At 39.3% G+C, this 18,901-nt stretch overlaps 1 protein-coding gene across 3 annotated transcripts in view; it reads right to left on the reverse strand.

Moving 5' to 3' along the window:
• Positions 1-697: 697 nt before the first annotated feature.
• coro1cb (coronin, actin binding protein, 1Cb) overlaps positions 698-18,901 on the reverse strand; it is a 31,380-nt gene continuing 13,176 nt past the window's right edge. For 2 of the 3 annotated variants that reach the window (XM_060863228.1, XM_060863230.1), the window contains 9 exons: positions 18,102-18,224; positions 17,859-17,988; positions 12,160-12,341; positions 11,614-11,733; positions 9,418-9,522; positions 4,492-4,637; positions 2,911-2,968; positions 1,186-1,428; positions 698-1,097 (listed from right to left, as the gene is read on the reverse strand). In XM_060863228.1, the coding sequence (XP_060719211.1) occupies positions 978-1,097; positions 1,186-1,428; positions 2,911-2,968; positions 4,492-4,637; positions 9,418-9,522; positions 11,614-11,733; positions 12,160-12,341; positions 17,859-17,988; positions 18,102-18,224 (1,227 nt within the window). In that variant the 3' untranslated portion in view covers positions 698-977. The remainder of the gene's footprint in view (positions 1,098-1,185; positions 1,429-2,910; positions 2,969-4,491; positions 4,638-9,417; positions 9,523-11,613; positions 11,734-12,159; positions 12,342-17,858; positions 17,989-18,101; positions 18,225-18,901) is intronic. The other variant, XM_060863229.1, reaches the window with a different exon arrangement.

Raw genomic sequence — 18,901 nt, forward strand, 5'->3', positions numbered from 1 at the left:
TTAGTTTTTTTTCAAGAGGCCAATGATTACAGCATAAATTTTATATTACACCGTTATCTATAAGTTATAACTTAAATTTAAATTAACTTCTGGGAGTCCTATCGGTGAACAGCAACCACAGATCAGTTTTAGAAGAGGTAGAAATTTTCATTCTTAATTAAACATGTTTGCTTTATTGCTTTTGGAAACATTGGTAAATTTATCAAAATCATCTAAATGTATAGCATTTTTTAGAATTAGTACACTGATACTGACAGCTTGGAATAAAAATCTACTACAGTGAGCAGCAGGGAATTAATGCTGGAATTGTGGTATATGGTGATTAGTAATATATCTGTTCAATGGTGCTTTTACCTGCAGTGTTTTTGTTTGTGATAGATCTTTTTTACTCTCAGTTTATCCTAAATTTAATTCTGATTAATTTCTGTGTCAGTCATGTAATTTTTAACCTCTGTAGACCGCTGAGATGTTCTGATTGAGGTCAACCTTCTTTCTGTCCAGTCATCAAAAGAAAAACAGACAGTGTAAAGTCCCACCAGTAAAAGGATTAAAATAAAAGCAAAACAAATAGGCAGGTGGGGTACACCTCACATTTGGTAGCACAAAGAAAAAAAAGATTAACACTGATACACTCTGGACTTTCAAAATTCAAAGGATCACAACTTTACAAAACTAAAAAAAAAACAGAAGAAAATCATGAAATCTAAAATCTGAAATCTTTATCAGATAAACCCACTCCACCATGAAAAAACACAACACAAAGCAAAATTAAGCTTTTTTTTTTTTTTTTTGTTAATAAATGTTCAGGGGAGGCAAGATGAAAATGTTCCTTTTGGAATGTTGCTTCAAGTCGTAGTCACAAGAACAAAACAGCAAGAGGAATGATCAGTTGAATTTAGATTTTTTTGGCAGTGACTGGCCCTCTGAAATGTATCTCTTCATATTCTGATATGGTGACTCAGACCTGTAGCACAGCCTCAGAATGCCACTTTGGCCACCTGTTCTTCGAGTTTGGTGATTCGCCTGTCCTGAATTGTCACCAGATCTCTAAGAGACTTCACTTCTCGTAGCAGCTCCTCCAACTTAACTTCATTTTTCTGTAAATAAAAAGAGGAGAGAATATTGTAAAGTATATGCTTTAATAGAACACTTTTACACAACACATGTTACTGTTACAATACTTACTCTAATGAGCTGAGGAGAGGCAGGCTTTTGAATAGCTGATGTCTCCTCCATCTTCTTGGGTGACTTGTTGTCCAGAACATTCTTTTTGACCACCTTGAGGTCACGATTCTTGCCAGGGACATAGCCGTGTTTAAGGGAAATTAAGATAGGATCACCATTCTTGCCTTCAAACCACTCCTCTGCTTCCAAGGCCCAATCTGGTCCAGCTGTGTCCGGATACAGATCATCCTGAAACAGGTCTGACTGTGGGTGTTAAGCACAAATACAAAATTGTCAGTTATTTCTGAAAATATTATCAATCAAAGGATTTGTATTAAGAACTGCATTGCTATTTTCATCACAAGTTAGGTTAAACACTATAGGCTTCACACACAGACACACACAGTTGTCTGTGTGTGATCTATAAGACCAAGGGCCAAACAGTGATGGCTACACAACTTAGTCAGAGGATGCCCATAAGGGCATGTCTTGTGCAGTGTTCCCAGGATGCAGTGGTTAATACCTCCCAAAGGTTCAAGGAAGAAACTAAAGTGGCAATGTACTGGATATCCTTGGGTCCTTATATGGATCCTTGGGTCCTTATACTGGATATCCTTGGGCAATTATATGGATGTTACTTACACAAATACCATGTACCTAAACATTGCTGTAGACCAAGTACACCCCTTCATGGTATTTCCTAATAATAACACAATAATTGCTAGGTGGTTTTCCTGTAATGGGATAGCAATGGCTATTCACTTGTCATATTTGCACACACACATGCACGCACATAAGCACACACATGCACGCACACAAGCACACACACAAAAAATAGCTTTTGTTAATGATCACATTAACAAAATGTGACAAGAGTCATCTTAGGTGACTTTAACCATGGCATGAATGTTGGTGCCAGTTGAGCTGGTTTGAGTATTTCAGAAATTGCTCCCTTTTGCTCTCTCTCTCTCTCTCTCTCTCTCCACCCCTATATTTATTTATTAATATATTGTTCTGCCACTCTAGTATTAATTGCACATGTCAAATAATTCAGCAGTGCTTCGGGTTGGCCTGATCTTCTCAAGGATAATGCTCAGACTAAATCCAATATTCTCAGACCAACAGGCTTCCTTCATCCCTTGCCTATTCCCTGTTGTCTCACATTGCCTTGGATTTTGTCACTGGACTACCCATATCAGATGGAAAGTACACAGTCCTGATTGTGGTTGACAGACTCTCCAAGATGGTTTACATTATCCCTTTACCCAAGCTGCCCACAGCCAAAGAAACAGCAGAGTCTTTCATACAGCATGAAGGCTCTCCTTCAATACAGCACCACTGGGGGTTTACAACTTGTTACAAGCTCAGACCAGTCTCCTTTGATTTCTATCATTAACAAGATGTTTCTGCCCCTCCTCAAGTTACACACAATTGCTTTTGCACCATTTTCTGTAAACTCTGGAGAGTGTTTATAGAAATTCCATGGAGATCAGCAGTTCCTGAAACTGGCCCATCTGACTGATAGGATAAATGCATAAATTAGCATATACACCTATTAAAGTGCACAGTAAGTGTATATACACGGACAATTACAAACACACATACATGTAGTTGATTGGCAGGCATTGGCATGCTACAGTAGTTTAAATGCAGACTTGCTGATATAAATATCTATACTATTCATGATGCATTTCTTTGAAGTAATATTTCAACGTTAATACAAATTCAATAAATACTTAGTAGTACCTTTCTTGGGACAGTCATGATAATTGGCTCACACTTCCTCTCATGAAGTTTATAAAACCTTTAAATATAAAGATAAGTTCATGTTAAATCACAAAACAAACAGTAGTAAAATCATTTATAATTCTGACATTTTGAAATATACCTAAAGCAGAACATTTGAGGCAAATAAAAAAAAAAAAAAAAAAAAAAAATCTGGCTTTATCCACCGATCCATGGCTTGTAAAAACTAAACATAAAGTCAGATCTATACACTATCCTGCAGTTACTCATGACTTTGATATTTGGATTGTGGATTTCTGCATATGGATCCTCACACTGTGTTTCAATCTTTTTGTCTTCCCCTGGATCCAGAGAAAGTTGGGTAGCTTGAAACCAAATGGAGAATAGCTTTGTAACCACTATGGAGGAATGAATGGACATTTAATAACTCAAAGTCAGCTTGCTCAGACTTTCTGTTAAATACCCTAAACAATACAATGGCCCGCTAGGTGAATGCAAAGGATTTTTGATTCAATGTTCCTAGCAGTGCAATTATTATTACCTGTATGTATCAAAAATGGTGCTCACAATCATTATATTTTGATATTAGAAAAGGCTCTATATTGATATTATTAAACCCTCACTGATTCAGGAGCAGTAGAGAACTTAGCTATGAAGAACTAGCTAAACCCTAGAAATTCCTCTGGTTGCCTGTAAGAATCCATGTCCGAGATGAAGACTGTTGGGGACTGGAAAGATCCACTTCACCACTATCACAAACCTAATGGTCACAGACCTGTGCTGCCCTAATAAAAAAAAAACTGCTCATAGTCCCATTGTGATTTACTCACTCTCACTCACTCATTTTCTACCGCTTATCCGAACTATGCTCGGGTCACGGGGAGCCTGTGCCTATCTCAGGCGTCATCGGGCATCAAGGCAGGATACACCCTGGACAGAGTGCCAACCCACCGCAGGGCGCACACACACACACTCTCATTCACTCACGCAATCACACAATATGGACAATTTTCCAGAGATGCCAATCAACCTACCATGCATGTCTTTGGACCGGGGAGGAAACCGGAGTACCCGGAGGAAACTCCCGAGGCACGGGGAGAACATGCAAGCTCCTTGTGATTTACTATGGACAATTATTAAAATATATGGTCTAGCAAGATTCCATGCATTTTACAAGCTTTAATTTTACTTTGTGGTGTATATTCCCAATATACAGGAGGTTTAGGGTATCAAATACTCTGGAGCTACTTGGAAAATATGGTACTTTTGGTGCCAGATAACACTGTCTTAATGTGAACCAGTGATTTGTACAGTGTGTGTCAGATTTATCTCTAACAACTAGTACCCTTAGAATATAAAGACAAGACTACTGAAAACAATAAACTTTGAATGATATAAGAGGAGTGATGTTTGCCTCCAGTGGAGACACTATGCTTTGTCACAGGCTTTAGAATAAATAAAAAATGATGATCCTAATAATAGTGCCCATAATCACTAGTCAATCCAACAGAATTACTAAAGATGGGAAAATTTGTTCCTCTAGACCAACATACATATATGTAACATCATTGTGCTATGTACCTGGCAATCTCACACTTATTAACGTCTAGGCCTCTTTTGGGCATGTAGCCCATGCCCCTCTGTGGTTCTTTGCTGGAGAAGGTGTTAAGGTAATGAACATATGGTGCTTCATCTGTGATCTCAAAGTAGCGGATACTGCTGTCTCCCTGTGTAAAGAAAAAATAATGTAGAGTTTGGCTGAATAATATAGCAAAAAATAAAACGTACATAAATGTTTTTTAATGTCTCACATAATAAAATTTGTCTCTGAAGTTTGCTTCTTTTGTTTTGTTACTTGAGCTACAAGATGTTGCTAACAAGTTAGGCAAGCTGCCAGTTAAGCATTTGAACTCAGAATAATTAGGGAATATAAATTATGGGCTGAATTTGTGCTTATTATGGTCACCCAAATAGGGATGGGTTCCCTTCTGAGCCTGGTTCCTCTCAATATTTCTGTCTCATATCATCTCAGGGAGTTTTCCTTGCCACCATCGCCTCTGGCTTGCTCATTGGGGATATATGTTAGAGATATATAGTATGTTAAATTTTAAATTACTATTTTTAAATTAATTTCAAACTTATTTTAAATGTATGTATGTATTTATTTTTATTTTTATTGTTTTGATACCTCTCTAAAGCTGCTTTGAGACAATGTGAATTGTTAAATTTGAAAAGAGACTGAATACAATTATAGATTTTAGATTTAGGATTTTGATTTTAGATTTAGGATTTAGGTCTAAAGCATTTATTGTCATATGCACAGTAAGGAAACAGGTTTTCCAGTACAATGAAATTCTTTCTTTGCTGTCCAGAGTGAATGCCTGACAAGTACAAAAAAAGTAACTAGGTAAAAAAAGTACACCGTACATTAAGTAAAAAATCAAACACACACATAAATACAAACATTCATTCATTCATTTTCTACCGCTTATCCGAACTACCTCGGGTCACGGGGAGCCTGTGCCTATCTCAGGCATCATCGGGCATCAAGGCAGGATACACCCTGGACGGAGTGCCAACCCATCGTAGGGCACACACACACTCTCATTCACTCACGCAATCACACACTACCGTCAATTTTCCAGAGGTATATATATGATATATAATTCGGATAAGCGGTAGAAAATGAATGAATGAATGAATGAATGATATATAATCAATGTTACTGTAATATGTGCAAAAATTGAATACCACTGTAGACGGTAATAGCAGCAGCAGTAATATTAATGTGCAAATTGAATGCAACTGCGGATAATGATAGAAATGGCATTAAAATTAACAGTATGCAGTGAGATGCAGCTATTTCGATCTATGCAATAGATGAAACTAGTCTTTTTTCTTCTGGCTATCTGCTTAATAGTCTAATTGCTGAGGGAAAGAAGATGTCCCTTAGTCTGGAGGACCTGCATTTCACACTCCTGTACTCCTGTCCTGAGGGTAGGAGTGTAAACAGTCCATGTTGGGGATGGGTGGGGTCCTTAAGTATAGAGGCAGCACTCCTGTGGACTCTGCAGTTGTAAATGGCCTGCAGAGAGGGCAGTGAAGTCCTGATGATCTTCTCAGCAGTCTTCACCACTCTCTGCAAATGATTGCGGTCCCTCATAGTAGTGCTGCCATACCACACTGTGATGCAGTTTGTTAAGACACTCTCAGTAACACAGCTGTAGAAGTTGTTGAGGATCTTAAATGACATGGCAAACTTTCTCAGCCTCCTCAGAAAGTACAGCCTTGTGCCTTTTTAACCAGCTGGGTGGTGTTGAGTGTCCATGTGAGGTCCTTTCTAATGTGGACCCCAAGGTATTTTAAGCTGCTCACCCTCTCTACTTCAAGCTCATCGATAAAAAGTGACTGATGAGTTCTCCACTCCTTCCTCATGACTTCCAGTGTTTTGTCTGTGATGAGGGTGAGTTTATTGTCCTCACACCATGTCACATGACTGGACACCTTCCTCCTATAGGCCACTTCGTCCCAGACAGTGAACCGTCCTATCACTGCAGTGTCGTCTGCAAACTTCAGAATAATGTTGTCCTTTACGTAATGCAGTCATGTGTAAACAATGTGTAGAGGATGGGACTGAGAACACATCCCGGTGGGGTGCCAATGTTTGTTGTGATGGTCTTGGTGTTGAAGGCTGAACTGTCATCAATAAAAAGCATCCTGATTTAGGTGTTCTTATCTTCCAGATGAGAAAGGGAAATACGGAGGGCAGCAGCAATGGCATGTGAGGTGGAACTTTTGGGACGGTATGTGAACTGCAGGGGGTCCAATGTTTCCAGAATGCTGCTTTAAATATGGGCCAGCACCACTCCCTCAAAACACTTCATGATGATTGGAGATAATTGTGGTCTAGACGCAGGTGGGTATGGTGCTCTGACTAAGGAAGAGGTTGAAGATGGAGGTCAGTACATCAGCCTTCTCCGTAGCACAAGCTCTGAGGGCCAGCCCAGGGATATTGTCTGGCCACGCTGCCTTACCGGGTTGATCTTCCTTAGTGGAATGTGTAAAACAGCTGATGATACAGTAGGAGGGTGGTCCCAGTGTGTGCCTTCACTCTGTGTTGACACTGGAGGTCTTGAAGTGGGCGTAGAAGGTGTTAAGGTCATCCGTCAGGCTGTCTGAGGGGCTGATAGTGGGTCTGTAGTCTTTAATTTGCTGCAGGCCTTGCCACATCCGGCCGGCATCAGCATTAGAGTAGAAACCAATCAGATTCTCTCTATACTCTTTCTTGGCCGCTGTAATGGCTTTTCTCAGTCCATACTTAGCAGCTTTTTACACAGTCTCATTGCCTAAAGTAAATGTAAATGATCGAGCATGCAGCGTGTGGCATACATTGGAGTTTATTAAACAAACAAATCCAAACAGTAGGCAGTAATGAAGTCGAGAGAGGCAGTGAAGTCAAACAACCACTAGCAACAGTCCACTGGGCTTACAAAAAAACAGAAACAGAATCCAAAATTGAAAAACAGAGAATGTAGCACAATGATCATACACAGCAAAGCAAAACAATGAAATCAGCTTTGTATGTAGGGGCAAAATCACTGGCAATACCACACGTCCTTACCCGGTCGTAAATGTCCTTGACCCTTGTAAGTGCTCAGTAAATTGGAACTTGGGGTATCTAACTTCACAAGTGTATGCCTGCAAGCTCTTCTAAAAAAATCTATAATGCACTATGTTTGCACAGTCTGGGAACTCTGGTGTTCAAATACCCCTGGAATGTGTTAGGACCTCTGGATTAATTAAATAATACACTCACTGAGCACTTAGTCTTGAACAGTATACTAATACCTTTGCTTTCAAAACAGCCTCGAATATTCAAGGCATAGATTCCACAAGGTGATTCTGGTCCATGTTGGCATGTTTGCATTATGTAATTTCTGCTGAATTTTAGGTGCATTTTCATGTTGCAAATCTCTCCATTGATTCCACAAATCCATGGATTTGTTCTGTTGGTAGCCAAATTCTGAACCTAAGCCTGAGCCCACAGCAACCTCAGTTTCTGTTTCTGTCTGACAAAAGTGGAACCTAAAGTAGTCTTCTGCTGTTGTAGCCCATCACCCTCAAGTTTCAATATCTTGTGCATTCTGACATGCTTTTCATCTCACCACTATTAAAGAGTTGTTATATAAGTTACTGGTAAGCTCAAACTAGTCTGTCCATTCTCCACTGACTTATCTCAACAGAGATACAAGCAGATATTTATCCATCATGCTATACCAGCATGGTAGCATCTGATTGGCCACAGATTTATTCTGCTGCAGGACAAAGACCCCGAACATACAGTCAGTGTTAATAAGAACTATCTTCAGCATAGGGCAGAACAAGAAATCCTGGGTGATGTTTTTTCCCGCATAAAGCCCTGATTGCAACATCATCAAGTATGTCTATTACACGAAGAGACAGATAGCTTTTAGGCATCCAGCATCTCCAAGATAGTACTCCAAGATGTTTGGGACAACCTACCTGCTGAGTTACTTTAAAAACTGGGATTAAGTGTACATAGAAGAATTGATGCTGTTGGTGTGATCACATCAAATATTGATTTGATTTGGATTTATCTTCTGTTTATTTATTTCTCTTTTTAATTGATAAAAAATAAACAAAAGTTATTGATTATTTGAGTAACTGTTTTCTTCTTGTTGACCTGAACCAATCTGGCCATTTTCTTCTGACTTCTCCCACCAACAATCCTGTTACTGCCTTGATGTTTTTTGTTTTTTTTCCACACCTTTCTATGTTATTAAAAAAAAGGTCATCGGTTTCTGACATACTAAAAAAAAATCTTACACCAACAAGCATGTCACAGATATTGTCACTGGGATTACATTATTTCCTGTTCTGATGTGAACACTGCGTGATTTTATGTGTTGGACTGCCACTCAACAAAGAAGATGCTCCTAATAATGTGCTCAGTCGACCTATTTATTGTTAAAGTTAACACAGCCCTTTAAAACAAGCACCATGCTAAAATGCATTTATAACCTTTCCTTATTTGCCTTGTAGCTCAAGTGCAAAATTAAAGAAGTAAACTTCACACACTAACATCAATTTATCAGTTACATTTGAGCAAAACTGGAAATTATGTAAATTTAATTTAAGGCCAGAGATGGCATTGTCAGATATGTTTACAAATTACTTTTCTCATTAAACATTAAAGCATAAACGGCCATACAATGAAAACACTTATTTGCACATGAGATGACATCTCATGTGCAAATAAGTGTTTTCATTGTATGGCCGTTTATGCTTTAATGTTTAATGAGAAAAGTAATTTGTAAACATATCTGACAATGCCCTTAAAGAACAGAAGAATTTTCAAAATAAAATAATATATTCATTAAAATTTTCAAAATAAAAAGATGATGACAATAGAGGTGTAAAAAATATATATAGCAACCATTTGGACAAAGTTGCACTGTTGCACTTATATGTGTACAGATCTCTTACCTTTCCACACAGGTAGACAATGTTAGTGTCTGGGTCATAGAAGGGAAGTAGAATGCCATTGCTGGTGTCCATCTCATGTACAGAAATTGGCTCATCCATGTTTTTCTGCAAGTTAAATGCAATGTTAAGTGTCTATGCGTATGATAGGGCAAACATATCATAAAATGACACCTTGTGTAACAAGTACACAACATTCATTCCCATTTAATGAACAAGTCTAGGTTTGATTCAAGAATCATCTCTTATAACGTCAAAATAAAACAGTTCTTAGTGAGTAAGAAACAAACTCCCAATCAGTAGCACTTTTTTAGTTAATATGCAAAACACAATATCCAAGCAACCCTCACCCAAATAAAAGAGCCCGCCACCTCTACTCTCCTTAACCACTGCCAAGATGACCAGTGACTCCTCACCAAGATAAGCAGTGACGATGACCTGGAGGTGTATCTACAAATCATTGAGTGGGTCGCTATGAAGGAAGAGTAACCCGATGAAGAATGGGATCTCATCCTTGACCCCGTTTCTCTCTGGGTAGGCCCAGCTAGCCTACTATGCACTCAGCGCCAAAGAGTTTGGCAACTAAAACATCCTCAAACAAGAAATTCTAGTGCTATGTGGCCGATCACCCATCAGCGTGAAAGCTTAGCACCACTAAAAAACTTACCACCACAGGACTAATCCCTGGGCCCAGATGGATGAAGCCAAGGCTTCAGTATCTGGGGTACCACATTAGCCAGGACCTATTTAAGCTGTAGGAGAAGAAAGAGGATGCTTTTCACAAGTAGCCCTATCCCACCCCAAAAGTTACGTGCATTTTTGGGGTTGGCGGGTTATCATCAGTTTCTACCCTCTCCTCTAAAGCCTCCACTCTTAGATCCCACCAAGAAAGACCAGCCAATCCAGGTGCAGTGGACCTAGCACAGGATGCCTTCACCAGCAAGCCGGTCCTGCAGAAACCTGACTTCAGCCTCCCCTTTCTCATACACACTGATGCATCAGACACAGTGCTGGGGGCCATCTATCCTCTATATCAGGTGTAAGCCAACCTCACCAAGAAGAAATACTGTTTACTGTCACAGGAGAATAAGAAGCCCTCACAATTAAGTGGGCCATAGAGGATCTGTGATACTATGTGACCAGTCAGCACTTTGCTGACCAACCACATGCCTCTCAAGTTTATGCCCAGATACCAATGACCATGTGTCAGACAAAAATGTCAGCCAATAAGAGTGCCGGCTACAATTATTCACCCTCCAGGAATCAGAAAGTGTGTTTCACAAAATGCAATGTTTTCAGTGACGTAAGACAAGTCCGTAAGTTGAAATACTAACACGTATCTATGCCTCTAGTTTTCAGAGACACTGGAGGAGTCCAAAGACGATGCACCTGGACTTTGCTGTGCCTCACCACCAGGATTTTGCACACCACAGAGCACTCTGTTATCCATGACAAACTTAACCTACCTGCACTTTCACTGCTGCATGTTTGCAAGTTACAGAATGAAAACTCTCACCTTTGCTCAATCCCTGTTTCCGGTGTGTCCGTGTTCATCCCTCACTTGATTCTTGATTCACTACATTACTATATGGTCAAAATAAAACCATGTAATCAATTCTAGTTTTAAATATATAATTTTTTGTGGAGGTTATCAACTGTTCACTAAAATACAAAATTGCTTTTGAAATTTGTCATTTGTAGTCCTAAAGCTAACATATCATTTAATGACTGGCTGCAGCATTACATCTAAATCTGAGGACTGTCCTGAGTTCCAAGAGATGAGGACCCAAAGATGTGTGCAATTGGATGGAATTAAGTGTAAATGGTGGAATTAAGATATCTGGGCTTCTACTTTGGCCAGAGAGCATATTATCCATTTGACAGAGCCATACAAGTGGATTTCCTGCAAAGTAAAAGTGTTACAGTTACCTTCTCCTAACTTTCTCTTTTGTTCTACCGACTGATCTGTCAGACAGAGGAGTGGGGTTTTATTTTGTCACAGATGGTGGACAGGGAGGAGCATACAGCTTAAATAAATAAATAAATAATCACTGGTTTATTTAGCCCCAGTCAGATAAACAGAATTTGAATTTGAGAATAACATAAATATGTAATAATGTACATATATTACATTATAATACACAGATTGTATAGTAAATCTATGCTGTACATCAGAGAGGGGTGTCTCTCAGGCCTCACCGAGTTCCATAAGGCCAGTTGTCTCTCACTCATGCGGCTAAAGCCAGTAGTGAAGATGTTGCCGTCAGCAAGAAAGATCGCCCTCATAGGCCGTGCACCCTCATGAGCTTTATCTTTCTCCTGTAAAATACACAGAAAAGAGGTAAGAATAAACTAGAGAGAGACAAGAATTCCTTCCCACTAAGCTATTTCATTTTTTCATCCCCACTATTCATTGTTTCTCACAGTTACTCACATACTCTACATGTTCACAGAACAGTTCATGATCAAAAAAACTATAACTTTCCTTGTCACTTAGGTTGTACCATCAAGGGGCCATCTTTTGTACCTTGAAAAGTATGCGTTAAAATTATTTAATGTATATAATTAGATTTTAAAGAGCACTGAGCACTCTGTTAAACCTTTATTCTAAAAGCTAAAAAGAGGTACACCACATCCATTTTCAAAAATGTTTTTCCTTACACGATGAAGGTACAAAAGAGCCCAACAACATGGAAAATAATATACTGGAGCAACGATCAACACAGTTAATTTTGTGCTACTAACTGCGGTTATCTTGGCCTTGCGCGGATCAATGACGCGCACTTTCTTGTCCTTGCAGGCGGTACAGATGAGGTTGCCATTGCGGTTCCAGCAAACACTGAAGACCATGTCTGGGTGCATGTCATCCAGTGTAATGAGTGCCTCACCAGTGCCCACGTTCCAAATTATAATCACATTATCACATCCTGAACAAAAAACAGCAGTTATGTTAATTTTGTTAAAATAGATGGTTCCCTTTCAGTTACTGTAGATAGATAGATCCATTTCAGTTACTGTAATAATAAGTATAAACATTACAAGATAATGTTTAGCAAAATACCAAAAATGTGTTGTCCATCTTGCATGTTGTTCTTCAAGAATGTACAATTGTTTTCTAGCACAGGCAATTATGGTAAGAAAATACAGGAAGTTAAGCTTTGCAATTGTATTAAAATCCAGCAATGAAAATTTGCAAAGTGTCTATGCTTTCCATCCATATTGATGGAATTAAATTCTTTAGCTAATCAAAATGACCAAAGTGTTTACACTGTTCATTCATTTAACTCAAACCTTTTAGTGGACAGCATAGTCTGCATGAAATATCATCTGAAGCGACTGACACAGAGCTAACCTACACAAGACTGTTGCCTGTTTATTATAGATGTGACCATAATACAAAAATTTGGACAACAGCCCTCTTTAGAGAACAGGCTTTTAACTTGAGCCATGCAACATTGCTTCACTGGGAGTAAATTGGATTGTGCGTGGAAATATGTAAAATCTAAATGTTTATTGACCTTGTATTATTGTAAGCTGAAACTTGTAAGCATTTTCCAATAACAGAAACAAAAATGGACATGATTTACATCTTAATCTTAAACATTTCAACACCAGTTGGAAGACACTTATTCATTACTAGTCAACATTTTACGTTAAGTTTAAACTTTATTTTAAAAACAGGATTTATAAGTATAAATGCCTGTTTGATTATTTGGACTCATTTCTGAAATTTTTTTGGAAAAAAATCTAGTTTTTTGGCACAATATGACAGACACTGCTAATGTTGACCCAATTTTAAAAAATGTCTTTTGATGAGCATTTTAATACATCTCTTGACATACTTTGGAGGAAAATTAAACAAGAAGGCAGGCTCATGACTAAGCTTTTAATTCAAAAGTCAGGGAGATGCTTTTAGCTTCTGCTGCACAGATCTCTGTGAATTATTGTAGGACTGACAACTTGTACAATTAATTAATTTAATCCGTTCATGTTACATGTTTATGTATAACATACTGTTATGGGAAAAATAAAGAATTTTCAGTCCAAGTTCAGTAATGCTCAAATATATATTGTAAATAAAAACCCTAGAGCTACATTGTGTGACATAAGGGCCTGTGTAAGCATGCCTCAACAAGCACTTCATACCGATGGGTGTGAGTGTGAAGGGACAGTAATCATTGAGACCGTACACTTCTTAGGCTCTGAGAAAATGGTGGTGGTCCTCAGTTATGACAGCACTACACAGGGAAATGTTGAACAGGTCAGTGAAGACATCCCCTAGCTGCTTTGAACATTCTCTGGGTACTCTGCTAGGAATGTTGTCTGGTCCAGCAGACTTCTGTGGGTTGACTTTTCAGTCAACCTCTCTAAAGTTCACACACAACAGCCATGGTTAGACAGAGCAGCTGGTCTTTGGGAGAAGGGATGGTCTTCCTTGCTGCCACATTGTTCTTCACCTCAAACCGAGCAAAGAAGTCATTCAGCACATCTGGTAGGGAGGCATCAATGTCACAGGCAGGTAACGTTGTCCTGTAGTTAGTGATAGCCTGGATGCCTTGCTACATGCACTGTGTGTCGCTGCTGTCACAAAGGTGGCAGTGGCCTCTCTGGGCATGTGTGCACTTTGCCTCTCAAATGGCTCAGGACAGTTGGACCTTGCTGTTCTTAAGGCCATGTTGTCACCTGCTCTGAAGGTGGAGTCTTTGGACTTCAGAAGCGCTTGCACCTTTGCAGTCATCCACAGTTTCTGGTTGCAGCACGTGGTGTCTTGGAGACGGTCACATCATCTATGCACTTGCCGAGGTAGCTGGTCATTCATCCTGTGTACTCCTCCAAGTTGGTGGAATCGCTGTTCAGGTTTCTGCCTCCCTGAACATGTGCCAGTCAGTGTGCTCAAAACAGCCCTGAAGGACAGAGATATCTAGGTTTTCATCTGCTTCAGGATTGATTTAGAGCATTTGATGAGCAGTCTGTTTGCTGCAATTTGCATAACAGGGATATGGTCTGAGTAGCCACCATGGGCTTGGGGCTCTGCAGGATATGTGCCTGGGATTTTGTGTAAATAGATCCTTTGTGTTTGCCCCTCTTTTAGAGTACCAATTTTAGATTTGCATGGTTGAAATCTCTGCCGATAACAATCTGTATGAGCATTCTGTAGATTACTTATAACCCCATAGAGTTCATGTGTCTCCTTGGCATTAATGCGAGGGGAATGTGCACTGTGTCCAATGAAAACAGTGGTACATTCCCGGGGATCTGCATTTAAAAGTCACAATCACAACCACTCTGCTAGTAATGAGCAGCAATTAGATACAAGCATAGAATTCTTGCACCATTCTGTGTTGATTTAGACACACAAGCCACAGTGCCAAAGCTACCAGTACCTGGTTTAAGGACCATGGGATCCCTGTTCTTAATTGGTCAGCAAACTCGCCTGACCTTAACCCCATAGAAAATCTATGGGGTAATGTGAAGAGGAAGATGAGATATGCCAGACCCAACAATGCAGAAGAGCTGAAGGCCACTATAAGAGCAACCTGGGCTCTCATAACACCTGAGCAGTGCCACAGACTGACCGACTCCATGCCACGCCGCATTGCTGCAGTAATTCAGGCAAAAGGAGCCCCAACTACTGTAAGTATTGAGTGCTGTACATGCTCATACTTTTCATGTTCATACCTTTCAGTTGGCCCAGATTTCTAAAAATCCTTTCTTTGTATTGGTCTTAAGTAATATTCTAATTTTCTGAGATACTGAATTTTGGATTTTCCTTAGTTGTCAGTTATAATCATCAAAACTAAAAGAAATAAACATATATCATATGATATCACATATATCAGTCTGTGTGTAATGAATGAATATAATATACAAGTTTCACTTTTTGAATGGAATTAGTGAAATAAATCAACTTTTTGATGATATTCTAATTATATGACCAGTACCTGTAGTTCACTAAGATACATAGCCCAAACCTTTTCAAGAATGTGTTATGTCTAGGACATATTTGTATTGTTAACTGGTGTTAGAGTTGTGTTTTTGCTACTGTGTGTTCTTTTTTCCATGTTTATTTTTTGAGTCCTCCTGCCTACCATTTAACAGGTAATTGATTATCCTCAGCTCTGCTGGCTTACCACTCATGAGTGAAGCTGTATAAAGCCAAGGGGACTGTGCCAGAGAAGAGAGAGAAAGAAACAACTTCTGTCTTTGTCCTGCTCAGATTGTTGTTATAGCTGCTATCCTGGTTGTTGAATGTGCTAGTTACTAATGTTACCAGTTACTGTACCTTAATCTGACTGTTCTATCTTTGGTTTTGTGCTTTTGTTAATGTTATGGTAGTAGCGAAGAGTTACTACCTTAAGTTTTGCTGCCTTAAGCGTTGCTTATTTGTTTCTATTATTGTTCTTATTTGGAGGTTGTAGGGAGGTGGGTGCCATTTTGTTTTATACCAGTTTTTTCCTGTTTTGTGGTTAGAAAGGGAGTTAGGGAAGTGGTTGTTATTTAAATATTTTTTTGCTCTTGTTTTGGTACTCATTTACTATTATTGTTATTATTATTACTGGTCTATTTTGTTATTATTATGCCATATTGATATTGCTCTTTTTTGTAAATTGTAAAGCTTTTGAAGGTACTATGTTTGGTGCTGTGGCAGGGCTTAGACCGGTGCTCTTTGAAAATATCATTTAATTTCCTTTTTTGTTTTACTTCCACACATACACCTAGACTAAGGTGGGATGAAATAAATGTAAATTCAAGACCTTTTCAAGAATGAAAATTAAAATACAAAGGTCCATGAATACATGCTTTGCAAGGTTGGTGTGGATAAACTTGAGAGACCTTCACAGAGACCTTTTGTTAACCCCACACTCTTGGGATGATGTTCTACACTTTTGTCAGTCATGACTAAGAAACTGGATGCCTAAGTGCCATGAAAACACTGTTGGCACATTGATAAGAGTACTTTTTAGGGCAAGTCTGGCATTTTCAGACAGGATTGTACCTTCTTTGGAAGGTGCTGCTCTCATTTCCTGCAGCATAGTTTTACAGGCCTAGTCAATCACTATACAGTCACTATCCAGATCCAGGCCCAGGCAAAACAAATGTTCCATCATACTGGCACAGTGTCAATTTGAATCTGAATTTTAAATACCAATCAATAGACATAACATTAAATAATTATTTAAAATGTAATAAATGTACATTTTTATACATGTTCTTTCATTTGTTTTAAAATTGCTAGGGGTAAGATTTACCTTATTCATACCTTAAGTTATTAGATTTTAAAATCTAAGAAACCTAAGAGTAAGCAGGGGGTGCAGGTGTCCCAACATATTTGCTAATAATAATATATAAGTTAAAAGGGGTGAAAATTAAAAAAATATTTAAAGAGTTTATGAAGTAAAGTCTGAGCTATTATTGCTATACTGAAACTATTAGCCTCTATCCTTTGTAATACCATTTCAGTCAACCAATTTCCCCCAAATCTTTCAAGATAACCAACTAAACTCTGTAAAGAATCTATAACTACCGTATTTTTCGCACTACAAGGCGCACCTAAGAGCCTTAAATTTTCTCAAAAATCGGCCGTGCGCCTAATAATCCGGTGTGCCTTATGTGTGCACTGAGTTCCAAAAATCTGTAAAAATGTTGTTGTGTGACTTTGGTAAGCACTCCGCTTGACTGACTGTCGGACAATTTCCCCCTGACACAGGGGCGTAATACATACACTACGTACGCTGGAAGCGATAAACCAATCAGAGAACATTACATAATACATACAGTACATACGCTTACCTCCGCCACGCCTCCGGTAGGTATACTACCGGTATGTTGCAAAACAACATTTGTTTCTTCCGAACCGTTATGCGCTCCACACTCCAGTCCAGTAGGTGGCGGTAAATGTACCTTAAGTTGGTTTGTCATCCGCCAATAAAAATCAGAAGAAGACATTTGTTTGTCTCATAGATATCTATATCTATATCTATGTGTTTGTCTAAGGACCCCCAAAAATGGCACCAGTGAAGAGACATGCTTATGAGGCACAATTCAAACTACAGGCTATCAGTTGTAAATGGGAATAGAGCAGCTGCGAAAGAATTCAATGAGTCTATGGTTCAGAAGTGGAGGAAGCAAGAAAATGAACTGCACCAAGTTAAGAAGACACAGTAGATGAGGACTTTGATGGATTTGTGGGAGAAGATTGATTAAAATATAATGTGTGTCTATTGTTAAATAGCAGAATAAAGTTCAGCTAAACTCACTGTTTTGCTTCCGTTACCTTTTTTGTAGACCGTATGTTTTAGCATGCGCCTTATAATACGGTGTGCGCCTTATGTATGGGTTAAGTACAGAAATAGACCCCGTAATTGAGACTGCGCCTTATAATTCGGTGCGCTTTATAGTGCGGAAAATACGGTATGTTTTGTTAAGTCATGTAGGTTGCCTACCAGCACTGAGGAGAACGTTACGGGCTGTGGGGTGCCATGTCACAATGCCAACACGCTTGGAATGTCCCTCTAACACAACAACAGGCTCTGAAAGTGGAGTAGTGAGTCCATTCTCTGGGATCTGCCACACCTGAGGAGACAATAAATAGTGAGGTGTAGCACCATAACCCTTTTCACTTTGTACACCCTGGATTATGCTAACAGGTCTGTGTTCATATAACACTCCAATACGTTAAATCATACCATTATAGTACAATCTTCAGATCCACTGGCAATGACCTGATCATTGTGAGGGCACCAGTCAATGTCCAGCACAGGGCCTGTGTGTCCACAGACAGTTGGGTAAGCCTTATCGATACGACCTGTCTGCAGAAGAAAGGAAGAATAATTATTTTTCCACAAGCAGTGCTCAACCACAATAGAGAAAAGAACATGCAACATGTGTCATAGGGACAAAGCAGGATCCAAAGGGATGCCGAATGACATCCTCAGCAGAGCAGGGTCGCGGAGTGGCATCCTCTGTTGAGAAAGGATATCCTCAGTAAACAGGAAGAAGGTGGTGTTACATCAGTGGAGCAGGAAGGAGAAATAACCTTCTTTGAGAAACCAAGAGAACAAAGCACTCTACAAAACCAGAGAGGCAGACCAACCCACTTTCTGAAATCTAGAGGTGGTCACAGGACAGCTAGAAAGCCAGAATCACTCAGAAATACCAACTGGTCAGTAACAAAGTCAGCAAGCGGTTGTAGGAAAATACAATCCTCAAAGTCAGCAGGAGCTGTGTTCACGTCATTCACAATATTGAACTCAGGCTTAGTCTTGGCTATGGAGGCTGCTATTTCAGCTTTATGCTTGGGCTTGGCCATAGCCTTAATTCCCTCTCTGCTGCCTACTGCCTACTTCAGTGTTCCTACCACCAATCTTCCCTCCACTATTTAGTCTACAGTATATTACACAAGTCCCACCAGTTTTCCAGGGAAGGGTCGAACACAGGCAGCAGGAACACCTTTCTCAAAGAGCTGGAAAACTCAGGCGTGTTATCC

The sequence above is a fragment of the Tachysurus vachellii genome, chromosome 26, assembly GCF_030014155.1.
Source record: "Tachysurus vachellii isolate PV-2020 chromosome 26, HZAU_Pvac_v1, whole genome shotgun sequence".
NCBI classification, from domain to species: domain Eukaryota; kingdom Metazoa; phylum Chordata; class Actinopteri; order Siluriformes; family Bagridae; genus Tachysurus; species Tachysurus vachellii.